This window comes from Podarcis melisellensis, assembly GCF_964234715.1.
Source record: "Podarcis melisellensis genome assembly, chromosome: 2".
In the NCBI taxonomy this organism is placed as follows: Eukaryota; Metazoa; Chordata; class Lepidosauria; order Squamata; family Lacertidae; genus Podarcis; species Podarcis melisellensis.
This window is the reverse complement of record NC_138529.1, coordinates 52,040,091-52,053,645: the sequence shown is the minus strand read 5'-3', so window position 1 is coordinate 52,053,645 and position 13,555 is coordinate 52,040,091. Positions and strand designations below refer to the sequence as shown.

General features: G+C 41.6%; 1 protein-coding gene across 4 annotated transcripts in view; it reads right to left on the bottom strand.

Moving 5' to 3' along the window:
- DPYSL3 (dihydropyrimidinase like 3) overlaps positions 1–13,555 on the bottom strand; it is a 57,058-nt gene that overhangs the window by 1,022 nt on the left and 42,481 nt on the right. For 2 of the 4 annotated variants that reach the window (XM_081900115.1, XM_081900117.1), the window contains exons 5-13: positions 12,886–12,947; positions 11,571–11,651; positions 10,836–10,904; positions 7,235–7,355; positions 5,983–6,139; positions 3,715–3,856; positions 2,587–2,757; positions 1,578–1,757; positions 340–514 (exon numbers count right to left, since the gene is read on the bottom strand). In XM_081900115.1, coding sequence (XP_081756241.1) covers positions 340–514; positions 1,578–1,757; positions 2,587–2,757; positions 3,715–3,856; positions 5,983–6,139; positions 7,235–7,355; positions 10,836–10,904; positions 11,571–11,651; positions 12,886–12,947 — 1,158 coding nt within the window. The remainder of the gene's footprint in view (positions 1–339; positions 515–1,577; positions 1,758–2,586; positions 2,758–3,714; positions 3,857–5,982; positions 6,140–7,234; positions 7,356–10,835; positions 10,905–11,570; positions 11,652–12,885; positions 12,948–13,555) is intronic. The other 2 variants (XM_081900116.1, XM_081900118.1) reach the window with 1 other exon arrangement.

Here is a 13,555-nt window from a genome sequence, read left to right as displayed (position 1 = left end):
AAGAGTGGCACCTGGTGTGGCTTAACTTTCCTACTATTTGAGATCCCTGATAATCTGAATAGGTGGCTACAAATCTAGTGTGTGAAATCCACTAGTGGTCTTAACGCATAAATGCTGACAAAGGTTACAATAAGCATATGGAATGAAAAGACGTCCCCTTCCCTTCTCTGCCTAATAGAATAAAACAAATCTCAAACCTGCCAGCTGGGTGAATTTGATTTTATTGCAGCTAGAGAAGCTGTACTAAATACCAGTGGCACCTTTTCCCTTGCCTTCTGCCTAGAAGTGTTGCAATCAATGTACCGTCTTCTCACCCAATCAGCTTAGCAGATAGCTTACCCGATAGCTTACCCGATAAGCTAAATCCAGACTGGTGGAGATTCCTTACTGGGGGTGTCTGCCTGGTAGGTGATCCCCGAGTAGAGCCTGCAGGAGTGCCCCCTTTAGGTGTAGTGGTCAAGTCAAACACAGGCCCATCATACATGCCCCTTGGCACAGCATGCATCTCAGCCATCTGTCACAGGTAAGAGAAAAAAGCAATGTATTAGGCCAGTGGTTTTCAACCAGTGTGCCATGGCACCTGGGGTGCCTTGAATGGTGGTCAGGGGTGCAACACTGGCCTCTGTCCCTCTTTCCTCCCTCCTCTGATGCCCTCTTGTCTCTCTGTCTCCCAATGGCTTGCATAGCTTTTTGTTGCAGCAGCTCTGGTTACAAGCTCCCCATGCGAATGGTGCCTCTTGGGCTGGTCACGGGGTGCTTCCCAGGCCCCTGTGGGGCAATGTGAGGAGACACCTCTCTTTGGGGCAGGAGATGCCGCTCAGAAACCAGGGGCGGCAGCAGCCCAGAGGACTCCCAAGGAGAGGGGAGAGGAGAGGAGGCTGAGGGAACATTCCACAAGGGAGGGTGTTCAAAAAAGGGTGTGAGGCTGCCAGTTCTGCAGACAAGGGGTGACATAACTGGGCTTCTGAGCCCCACAGGGGTGCCGCATAAAGAATGTATTTGGTCAAGGGAGCCGTGGACCAATAAAGGTTGAAAACCCCTGTATTAGGCCTGGCTTCCCTCAACTGTCTGCTCAACTGTCAGTGCAAAGGCCTTCACAGACTTCTCCATCATCGTCTCACCCATCCACAATTAGCAGAAGGGTGGGAGTGATATGATGGTTTACTACAGGTTTTGGTCTCGTAAACACAGTGAAAACATGCTACCAAGCAAGGCAACCTGAATAAGGAGAAGCTCTCTGAGGTAGGAAATGTAGCCATGCATTTCTCATTAATGATACACAGAAAGGGTCTCTTCTCAATTGTAGAAGCTACTACTCTATGGCTGCTTCTATGACAAAGATAATGTCTGAAGTTCATGGCTGTAAGAGAGGAGACCGCATGACAGCTGTACCCAACATAAGCATGATACCTTCTAGAAACTAGGACAATGCTGGCTACTCCCATGTGACTCAGGGCTTCTGGTAGTATCTTCACAGCATGGGAAAGAGCTGTGGTGCACAGTTCCCTTGCCATAAAGCAGTATGAAGGAAGAGACACCATCATTAAAACCCTACATACTGGGCTTCTCTATCTTACCTTCCTCCTTGCTTTGATGCGCTTGTAGACATAGTCTGAGAAAGGGGTGCCAGGAATGAAGCGCCCTGTCCCCTGTGTCACATGAAGGTTGCCATCTTCCATCATTATCTTCCCCTGGCATATGACAACCAAGGGGGCTCCACGTAGCTCCATTCCTTCAAAGATGTTGTATTCCGCTGCCTACAACACATTGGAGTCAGACTCATTATGCATCAAGCCACCAGCCCACCTAAACCAGTGCCAAGTCTACAGATACCCTCTACCCTGCGGGCCTACCCCTGCCTCTAGCCACCTGGCTGCTGCCCAGCAGAGTACTGCTTCTTATTTTAAATTGCTTTTAAATTGTGTTTTAAAAAATATCTTTTGAAATTATTTTAACTGGCTGGGTTGACTGACACCCTATGTCCTTTTAAAATGTGTGTGTGTGTGTGTGTGTGTGTGTGTGAGAGAGAGAGAGAGAGAGAGAGAGAGAGAGAGAGAGATTGACTTCTTGTTGATGTGATTATGTATTTTGCGGTTTTGTATTCTGATTTTATCCTGTGAACCACCCTGAGACGTATGGGTATAGGGCGGTATATAAATTTTAAGAAAGAAAGAAAGATACACTCTATGAAACCCAAGAACAGCAGGTGGGGGATCATTCTGTCTGGCAAGCTGAAATGCTTGTGCTAACTAAATAATATTAGCACTGCATTGAATTCCTCCTAAGGTCTGAAAACACACAAGTATTCAGGACCAAAACTTTTTGCCCTCAAGAGATGAATGCTTTGACCCTATAGCCTAAACATCTTTTTCTAAAATAAAGAAATACATTTCATTTTTGTTTGCTACTTCGTTTCTGTGAGGATGTGGGTGGGCTAAGGCAGACTGAAGCAGAAACGAGCAACCCAGAATGAAGAGAAGACAAAGCTGTCCAGGGCTCAGGTTCCTATATTCCTGTGCTTAACTTCATAAACTGACCATGTCAGTTCGTGAAGTTAAAAGACTTACTGACCAGCAAAAGACTTACTGATTGGTGGCTTTTAGCAGATACAATTTTCACTGCATCGGGATCCCATATGACAAGGTCACTGTCTGATCCAACAGCAATTCTGCCCTTTCTTGGGTACATGTTGAAGATCTTGGCAGCATTGGTGCTTGTCACAGCCACAAACTGGTTTTCATCCATTTTCCCCGTAGCCTGTTGGGTATTAATCATAAAAGAAAGATAAGGCAAGTAAAACAAGTTACAGTCACAGGAGTAAAGCAGGTCCCAAAAATACAAATCTCAGATATCAAATGCCAGAATAAAGAGCTGCATCTTCAGAGTACATTGGAAACCATATAATGAAGGTGTCAGATGTACCTTTGTGGGGAAGGAGTTCCACAGCCTAGGAGCTGTCACAGAGAATGCCCTCTCCTGGGCCACCACTAGGCAGTGGAACTACCAAGATGGTCCTTTCTGCCAATCTTAATACCCAGAGGGTCTGTAAGGAAGGAGGCAATCTCAGATAATTGGGGCATATGTCATATAAGGCTTTAAACATTAATGTGAGCACCCTGAATTGGGCTCAGAAACAAGCTGACAACCATGCAGCTGATATAAACAGAGGCTATACAAGTTACAAAGGGAAGTTTTCATTTCCAATAGCTGAATAATTCAGTTTCCTTTATTCTGGATAAAACTAGTATTAAAAGAGCAGGTCATTAAGCAGATTCACCTAAAATGCACAACTAATATATTTTGGAGCGTTTCTCCCAATAAGAACCTACACAGACCCTTTGATCTGTCATCGGCCTTCCTCCAGGTCCCCCCTCTGAAGGAGATTTGAAGGGTGGTGATGAGGGACAGGGCCTTTTCATTTGTGGCTACCTGCTTTGGAATGCGTTCACACTAAGGTCCACATGGTGCCAATATATTTGATGGATTATGACATAGCTGTCTATGGTATTTTTCTGCTGCTGTTTTATTGGTTCTGTTTTATAAGTTACTGTATGGCTCTGATGGTAATATATAGTTCTTTATTATGATTTTACGTTATGCTTTATGCTCCTAATTTTTTATGTCACTTCAAGACTTCTGTGAGGCAAGCAACTAATACACTGAATAAATAATACAAGTAATATCAATCCCCACTTCCCCATCCTCTTCTCTTACCACTGCTTTGTCCCAAATAACAGACATCCGTTCCTCAATACCATTGGTCCCCTCTGGGATTGCTGTGAAGTTGTCTTTTCCAATTGCTTTCTGCGCTGTACTGAATGTACAGTGTGCACTTCCTGAGACTTGGAGGTCACCACTAGCTCAGAGACAAGCAACAAAATGTATTGGTTAGCCATGCCCTTAGACCAGTCGTACAAGAATGCTTTTATCTCCAAGTAGTTTACTGAAAGGCACAGAACTGTAATTAGCATAAATGTGAACTAGAAAAGTAAGGTATAAAAGAACCTTGTGACTAAGTAGCAATGCCCAATATTGCTTTTCCCCCTCCTCCTCCCACATCTTTTTTCCTTTTGTGTCATGCCTTTTAGATTGTAAGCCTAGGACAGAGATAGTACTGTTTATTGATCATTGTAAATCTAAACCTATTCAAGAACCTTTTCCAGCTGAAGATTTATTTGCTCTTGAAAAATGAAGCAAGAAAATTATTGCAGCTAGCACCAGATTGATTTGATTGCAGACAAGTGAGTCAGACAACAGATCAGTGCCAACACTATGCTTTAAAGAAAGTCTGCTGATGCAAGTCTATTCACATGAACAGTGTTAAGATGAATCCACAGTTCCCGTGAAACTAGAAAGTGTTTTTCATTTTCATGGAAGGAGAGCCATGATCTTGCAGGAGTTCACAGGTTCCACATTATAATGCTCAGGGGTGTACAATGTATGCGAGCAGGATTTTTTTTAGAACAGCATATGATTAGAACCTGCTGTCAGTGTGAAAATTAGATACTGGAGTCACAAGAGATTGCCCACTAGCAGTGAAATCTTCAACGACATACTGTCAAAATGTTATGTGAAGGAGAGAGAAATAAAATTGGTTAGCTGCCTAAAGCATCTGCTTCTTGGTTTGTCTACTTCTTGGTAAAGGTAAAGACTTTATTACTTTAGCCACACCTAGAATCTTTTATTGGAAAGGCATCCAGATTTCATCTATGACAGAATTGCTACATTGCTTCTATTCTACCATTTCTTGCAATGTAACAAAACCTTGACCCACATAATCCAAAGTATTTCAACCACTGTATGAAACAAGCTTTTGGCATAACCTATTAACTTAACTTTGTTTCAAAGTTCATGTAGTGTCTAAAGACACTAAGTCATTTGCTTTGGTCCATTATATTTATCTGCTTGTGGCTCTAGAGGGCAGCAACAAACAATGGTCATGGCCTAACAATCATACCAAAGACCATGCAAAGAGTTCCATGGAAACTTCCTGCTTCCTGGCGTCTGCTAGCTGCCGGGGACTTAGCTGAAAGGATGCACGGTAATTAAGAAAAAAAAAGGGGGGGGCTTAAAGCCTTGTCTAAACACTAAAAAAGGAAACTATAGAGATTGTTTGCCTTCCAGATGGACCCTGTGTCTGATTTTCTGATTCAAAGAGTCTCTGAGCCTCATGGCCTCAGTCTGGGCTTCAGAACACAAGTCCTAATCCAATGATAATCTCCATCTCCTCTTAATAATTTGGTGCCATATGTCTGCTTTACTACACAGAGAGATTTGTGTCAGTCAGATTTGTTCTGCTAAAAACTAGCTAACTAACAGGCAGGCGATCCTCCTAAAGACTATATCCAAAAGAATATTGAGCAGGGTGTTTAAGAAAAGCAGGCATGGTTCCTTTTTTCCAGGACTTGGCCACTTCATATGTGTTATGAAATATTTTTTCCATGTTGGTCAGTTTTAATACAACTCACACCTAGTTTATTCAGTCTTCTCTTCAAGTTGCCAGTCAACGCATACAATTTGAAATGTGAGATGTACCTCACTATTTCCAAACTTGAAATCTGAAATATACCTCACTGTTTCCAAATATAAAACCTTATTTTTAGTTTCTGGATGCTCACTAATCCAGGTCTGTGCCAACATGCAGTTCAGCAAACTACCCCCCAGTGCTAAATGACCCACTTCTTTTGTTTTTCTATACATCTAATTTCTTTAGTAAATATCCCTTCTTTTTCAGCATCACCGCTGTCCTCAGTTTGAAGCTGTCTTATGAGCTATTCCAGATGCAAATGTGCACTTGCAATAGCAACACCTCAGAATCCTCCAAATGAACAAGGCAATATAAACAGAATCTGGAAAGTCCCCACTTGAGTGGGTGCAGTTCACTACTTTCCTGTTTATGTTAGCTCCAAGCATCATCTTATTATTCATTTTCCATAGGACTGGTTGCAAGAGAGAGTATTTCCCTTTCTCTCTATAACCAACCTGGCCAGTAAGGAGTTGATGTAATCAGGGGTTGTTGGATCTGGACTCAGTGGAGGGGAGGTCACAAATGCAGCAGCTTTTGCCCAGTTTTTGCTCCAATAGTGTGTTCCATCTGTTCCAAGACTGGCTGCAATTGGCTCGCCAAACACTACATTACCTGATGGTGAAAATAACAACAAAGATTTAGGACAAGGACAATACATTTTACAGAAGGGGAGAGGGGGAGCTAGGCCTGCAGCTTCTTCTGTTGGCAGAAGTACACATTTATAAAAGTTAGTGCCATCCTCAGTTAGTCTAGCTCTAGAATATGCCAGCCATAATTAGAACCTGCTGCAGACCGCATATATCACCTATGCTTAAAGAACTACATTGACAAATCAAGGACAAATCAGACTGCCTTTAAAGCTCTAAACCCAGGGTTCCTTAAAGGAGTGTCAGACTAGGACTTGGTAAATCAAGGGTCAAATATGCTGTCAACTAGTCCAAGGGGAGCAGTGACATCACTGATAAAGATGGCAGGCTGAGCAGCTCTCTCCTCCTCAGCCAGATGAAATAACAGATTAAATGTACCCCAAATCCTAAAACTATTTAGATTTAACATTGACCCCGAGAAGGATATATCACAATGAGTGAAAGAACGGACTCTGAAGATTCATTTTAACATCATAAACTGACTCAATAGATGGGTTCTGATGACATTGAAGACGGACCCACGATGGTGCCAAAAAACAAAGACTATGTACGGAAGACATTGAGCTGGCAAAGGGAATCTTGGATAAATTTAAAAAGGAATTATCTGAAGAACAGAACAAAGCACTGACCCTTTGAAGGACAGTGTTAAAGGTATAGCTGATAAAGAGCCTCATCTTGTGATGTAAGCAGGCTAAAATAAGCAGGCCTCCTTGATGGTAGGATCCTCTTCCCACCATGCTTACTCCTTTTCAGGAGGATCATGAAAACCTTCTTTAGGGGAAGCTTTGTGGCCCTTGGTCTATTTCAGTTATGTAATTGTATTCTTTTAATTGGCTGCATCTGTGCTATTGGTTTTTGTTCTTCTGGCTCAAGAGCGCTTAATATGTGGCGCTCCCGTTTTGGTTGGGGCTGCTGGGAGTGGTAGTCCACAAGGTGATTACATTTATTCTAGTGTTTTTATACTGGTTTCCTTTTTTAAAGTCATTCTGAGGCTACAGCCATTCTAGCAAACCTTGTAAGTAAGGTGACATGGGTAGGTAACAAAGATGCAGCTGCTCACCCTTTTTTCTGGCCTGTGAAATCAGGTCAGCAGCACTCTTGCTCATCACTTTGGTCACATATAAGGGGCAGTTGGTCTGGCTGGCAATGGTGATCGCACGGAAGACAGCTTCAGCCTCCAGCTGAAACAGAGAAGGGACTGTGAGCTCAGAAAACAGCAAAGGACTTCAGTAACTTTGCATGACACAATATATTCCACTTCAAAGCATGATCTTTCCATTCCCTTAAGAAAGTTTGGAACAGCAAGAAAAGAATGATCCTCAAATCCTGAACAAAGCAGAAGCATTAAATTCTAAAACGCTTCCCTCACTAACCTTTCCAAATTCTACCCAACACAGTATCAACTTTCTATTTTATGTGTGATGGGTGTTTCTTGCACAACTGTCCTCTCTCTCCAAAGACTCCTTTGTTCATAGTAGTTCATGCATTTTGCAATAGAAAACATTGCAAATCATGCACAGTAGCAGTTTTGGCCTTGAAAGATGAAAGCTAACACAACCTGCTATGTGAGACTATTATGTCTAAGCTCAGCTTGGCATTAACCCTGTATCCCCTATTGAACCCATTTAGTAAATGAAACCTGTGTTTGCTAGATAGAGAGATATGCTCCATACAGCAGTCAGCTACTTAACAGGGGGAAAGGAGGAGGAATCATTTATCTTGTGTTTTTATATTTTTATCCAGAAGCCACCCTGGGTACCAGTCTGGAGGAAAGGCAGGATAGAAATGAATAAAATAATTCACAGAGAGACTGTTTAGGCTACGAATGGTCCCAAAGCAGCAGCAAGAAGGAAAAAATGGAGTTCACTAATTTGTTAGTGGTGATTAATTGTATATCATTTTTATTAACAGTTAACATTGAGAATATATTAGCAGCTGTTCTAAAGCAACAGCATGCATCTCTTGCAGAGCCAATCAAACCACCTGAGCCATATAACTGTGAGCTACAAACCCAAAATTTGCCACTTTCATTATTATTATATGTACAATCCACAATTACAACAATTTCTTTCTTCTCCTCATCTCCCTATCTCTCAGTCCTCAAGTTTAACTCTCACTGATTAAAATTGATTTTGAACTAAAGCTTTGGCTTATTTACTGAATAAGGCATGCAGCCTGAGTCTATTTTGTTACTTAATGGCTGTACTGGAAAAGAGGATGGTTTTCTGCTGGTTATTTGTTTAGGATGCAGTTCCAACCCAATTATGATGACTGTTTTCCCTTCCTATTGGCCCCTACTGCCTCCCATGACATCAGAAGCCTGTAATTTTCATATCTTGCTTGCTGTTATAACTTTCAACACTTCAGCAAGTAAGGTATCTTTGGAGCATTACATCATTCACTGTTCAGCCTGACATAATCTAAAATACCTTCTGACTGCCAACAGCTTAAATACTGATATTTTAAAAAGGAAAGGAAAAAATAAAAGAGTGTCCTGAAACAAACCATATACAGTAAGAAGAGGTGGTGGTAAGCAGAGGTTCGACTTTAGGCAAGCTTGTAAAGGGACCAAGGAATCAAAGTTTGAAAAGTTGTTTACTCAACCATCTGCCTATGCTGAAACAATTTCTTCTCTAACAAAGTGTCAAGACTATGTGAATACAATTCTTAGGACTGTCTTACTTAATGCCAATTTGCTGAGGAAATGATTTAAATTCCATCTGTCAGCATTGTAAAGGGACTTGCCAAGAGTAACATACTTACGTGCACCTCCCCCCCTTAGAATCTGAATATCTAATGTTATTTGAGACCTAACTGCTATACGGCTGGGATGCTGGAAATTCAGGACAAGGATGTTTATGTGAAGCACCAGAAAATGCAAAACATAAATAACCTACAAGCAAAGATAAGTTTGAAATATTTCCAAACCACAATTCCCTGTTCCACAGGTGAAGGCAGCTATGAGCAACCTTCAAAAATCACTTGCTGCCCACAGGGATAAAAACTGAACTATTTGCAAAATATTGTTGAAATATATGTTCAGAATGTATTATTTCACTGTTATGAGCCAGCCTGAGAATATTTAAGCATTTAGTTATATAGCAGGTGATTCTTTATGAACTAATTCTGCTGAAAATGAAAAAAAGCTTCATAGCAAGTGATTTAAGACATGCCTTTTATTACACACTTGACCAGCCAGCTGGAGGAAGATGGAAGAGTGCTGCAGCTGCTGTGTAAGTGCACTGTTGCTTTCCTGGAGAGAGAGCACAACACCAAGGAAGGAGACTGGTGTTGTGCTCAACAAATTATTTGCTTACAAATTTGAAAAACAAATTAACATCCAAATACAAAAACAACGTGAAACTTTCCACAGTAGTATGGTGCAGTCTTGTATGCTTAAAGGAAGCATGCTTTAGATATGTAGCTTCTCAGCTTTAAGTCTAGAGGAAATAGGCAATTAAGATCTTCATCAGGGTGATGGGGAACTGCAGCCCCAGGACAGCCAACTTGCTCCCCGCCAATCTACAACACACGGAATCTCAATTATACCCCAGACATGTTCAGATTTCCCTGAATTATGGAGTAGCTTTATCCTAGAAATTTAAAGGAATCCCAAATAATATATTTTTGAATGGCTGTTTTGTGCAACATTCCAGATAACCAAAGTGGTGTGTTTTCCACATGGCTGCAACTATTCGGTAATGACTGAGGCTTGCGGTCCAAAAACCATACCACATGTGCCATCAGGATGTGTGCTAAGGAAACCATATGTGTGGTTAACACATCATCTTCCCCATAAGACAGTTCTGAGTCAGGAGTAAAGAGACTGTCCATGAAGTCCAGCAACCTTAGAACAGCAGCAGCACTATAGAGACTCGGGACAGCTGCCTGGGCAAACAACTTATATAAGTTTCAGAATTCCTGTCCTTTTTCTCAAAAATCCTCAAAACCAACCACAAAAATATAGTAAGCAGAGAAAATGTGTTACACCCTACCAAGATGAATGGAAGATACCTTATTCCAAAGCCAGCTGTAGAAGCATGTTAGCATTTAACGTACACTGACCTTCCTATTTTAGGACAATTATAGTAATGAAAGTATTATGTGCAAATGTAATGCTCCTACCATTCCTGCTCCCTATGGGTATAAAGTTATACCTATTTAAACATAGTAATTTCCTTTGCTCTTAGTGCTGCAAAACTACCATGGCCAGCCCTGACTATAGTGCTAGGAATGTATGAAGGGTGTTTACTCTGTCAAAAAAACAACCCTCATTACCACAAGTGATAGCATAAAATTCAGCCTTAAACTAAAATGTGGATTAACAGGCCAAATAATAAAGAACCTGGATGCTAATATTAGCTGTAAGCAGAAATGAGATACTGGCAAATTTCTAGACAATTATTTTACAATGCAGATGCACCGCTAGAGAGTCCTTTTAATTACCCTAATTTTCACTGTCTTGTTTCTCAAGTCTATAAAAAGCAAAGCTGCAGGAATGTGCTATGGAATGCCCAGTTCGCCCAGGCAGGACTTGTCGGTTGCTTTTGGAACTGCACTGGTTCATGTTAGCACTGGGAACTTAAATCATCTACTGCAAAATTGAGCAGCAGCAACAATCTGTCTGAAGGGTGTTTGTTGATTCATCAGTGACATCTTACCTCTTCTGGCCTACTAAGTACATGGCCCTCTGGGCCAGTTATTCCCATCTCCAGCATCCTAGCTTGCTCCTAAAGAATATAAACAGAATGAAGTTAAGAAACAGATTTAAGAATTGTTGTTAAGGAGTAAATCTGAGTACCTTACAGTCATCTGAATATGTTGCATAGAGCAAAGTCTAAATGTGTGGTTACCAGAGCTTGGATTACTGTGGTTAACCTATCCTAATACAGGAATGACTGTAGTTAAATGTTATATAGCCTTGGCTGTCAGCTTATTATAGTTTTTAAAAAACTTATTAAGCTTTTACATAAGCTAGCATTTACAAAACAATTTTTGGAACAAAACACTATAGTAGATCTATAGAGCTGAAATCAAGATTTAAAGCCACTGATAAATATCTGCAAAACCCAGTTACATCTGGATAATATGCTTGCCCACAACTACTGTAAGTCTCAGAATTTTGGTACATTACCAGTTCTGCTGATTAATCAGAAGACAGAAGACAAACTATACAGTATCCAGACAACATAATCCTACTTAACTGGTTAGAATTTCCAGTTGAAGGACAAAAACTTAATTCAGGCATTTACAATCTCTACCTGATTGGGATCTAAGGATCCACCTGGCTCTTTCAGAATACATTTGTAGGATGTGTCATGTTTTACACTAGTATACATACATTATTTCTGCTTACAATATGTGCTTTGGTCAAAGAGAAGATAGAACAACATCACCTGTGCAACGATATCTCCATTTTCAGCATGAACTTGAGCTACTGCGCCAAGATCTCCCAAAAAACTAAATATCTCATACAACTGAAAAAGAGAAATTAACAAGAAAGCCAACATTAGAAAACATGTGGTTCAACATTTTCATGTTTCTGATTAGCAGAGATTTTATTTCTTTATTTACTGTTATTAGCACTGGACTTTGAAAGGGCTACCAATTCAGTCAACTACCACTTAAGAATAAAGGAAGTAAAATAGTGAGAGCTCAGGAGAAGGAACTAGACTAAAGGACTACTGGCTGAAGTCTATAAATCCTAGCTGCACTTACATGTGTTGTTGCCTCTTAATCAGATGTCTTGTGAGACACTGTGTAAAAGGTAAAGGTAAAGGCACCCCTGCCCGTACGGGCCAGTCTTGACAGACTCTGGGGTTGTGCGCCCATCTCACTTAAGAGGCCAGGGGCCAGCGCTGTCCGGAGACACTTCCGGGTCACGTGGCCAGCGTGACATCGCTGCTCTGGCGAGCCAGAGCCGCACACGGAAACGCCGTTTTCCTTCCCGCTGGTAAGCGGTCCCTATTTATCTACTTGCACCCGGAGGTGCTTTTGAACTGCTAGGTTGGCAGGCGCTGGGACCGAGCAGCGGGAGCGCACCCCGCCGCAGGGATTCGAACCGCCGACCTTTCGATCGGCAAGTCCTAGGCGCTGAGGCTTTAACCCACAGCGCCACCTGCGTCCCTGAGACACTGTGTAGCCCTCATTAAAAAAATGGCGAGGAGCGGTATTTGTATTAGATTATAGTTCTATACAGCAGGTGATGCTGTGGGTAAAACCCCAGTGCCTAGGACTTGCTGATCGTAAGGTCGGCGGTTTGAATCCCCGCAGCGGGGTGAGCTCCCGCCGTTCAGTCCCAGCTCCTGCCCACCTAGCAGTTCGAAAGCACCCCTAAGTGCAAGTAGATAAATAGGTACCGCTTTCTAGCAGGAAGGTAAACGGCGTTTACCAGCTGCAGCTTCGTCACGCTGGCCACGTGACCAGGAAGTGTCTTCGGACGGCGCCGGCTCCCGGCCTCTTAAGCGAGATGAGCGCGCAACCCTAGAGTCGGACACGACTGGCCCGTACGGGCAGGGGTACCTTTACCTTTTTATAGTTGTCACAAATCAATGATGGACATTTGAACTGGTATGATAATTTCTGTCCTGGCATTTAGTCCTACATGAGGCCACCAAGAAGGCTCAAAATCACAAATTAAAACACAGTATTAACCCTTTAAAAAGGCTGATAAGCAATGCATACAGCACAGTTGAACAGCTTAGTTCTTACCTCTGTATTTGACATCTGGTACAAATCCTTATAGGCCATGTAAACCATGAAAGAGTTAACACCTAAAGCAAAAGATTATATAAGAAGAAAAGTTGGCAAATAAGATTTTATTCTCTACTTCACGTCATTCTAAATCGGTACTCCACTAGTCATGTGAGGAATTACTCACACATAATGGAATGGGAATCTTTGGCAAGAGCCAGCAGCACAGGGAAATTTTCTGTTTATTGTCCTGTTAGTTGATTCTCTGAAACATTGAAGTTATCTAGCCAAAGCTCTGCTGAATCTTAAATGTAGTCAAAAGCTTAAGAAAAGGGAAAATATTTATTGGGCATCTGGCCACCTTTCGGAGTGCTGCTTATAGAAATCTAAGAAACATGAGAGGACACCTTCTGGATCACACTGATTTAGTAGCCTGGAAGAAAGCATGCAAAAAGAGATTGAACCAGTTGATGTATTGGTATTGCAATACCAAATAACATCAGCACTATGATTTGTAAGCCATTTTCTACACTAAGATAATTATCACGTAGAATCAAGAGTTACTTATCATATAACTGGGGAACAATTAATATCGCCCAAAGGAGATAGTAAGAAAACTGTGGTTGGACCCAACAAATCTCAGCACACATGTCTGTTAAGACAGAATCATGCACTATATATTCTAACA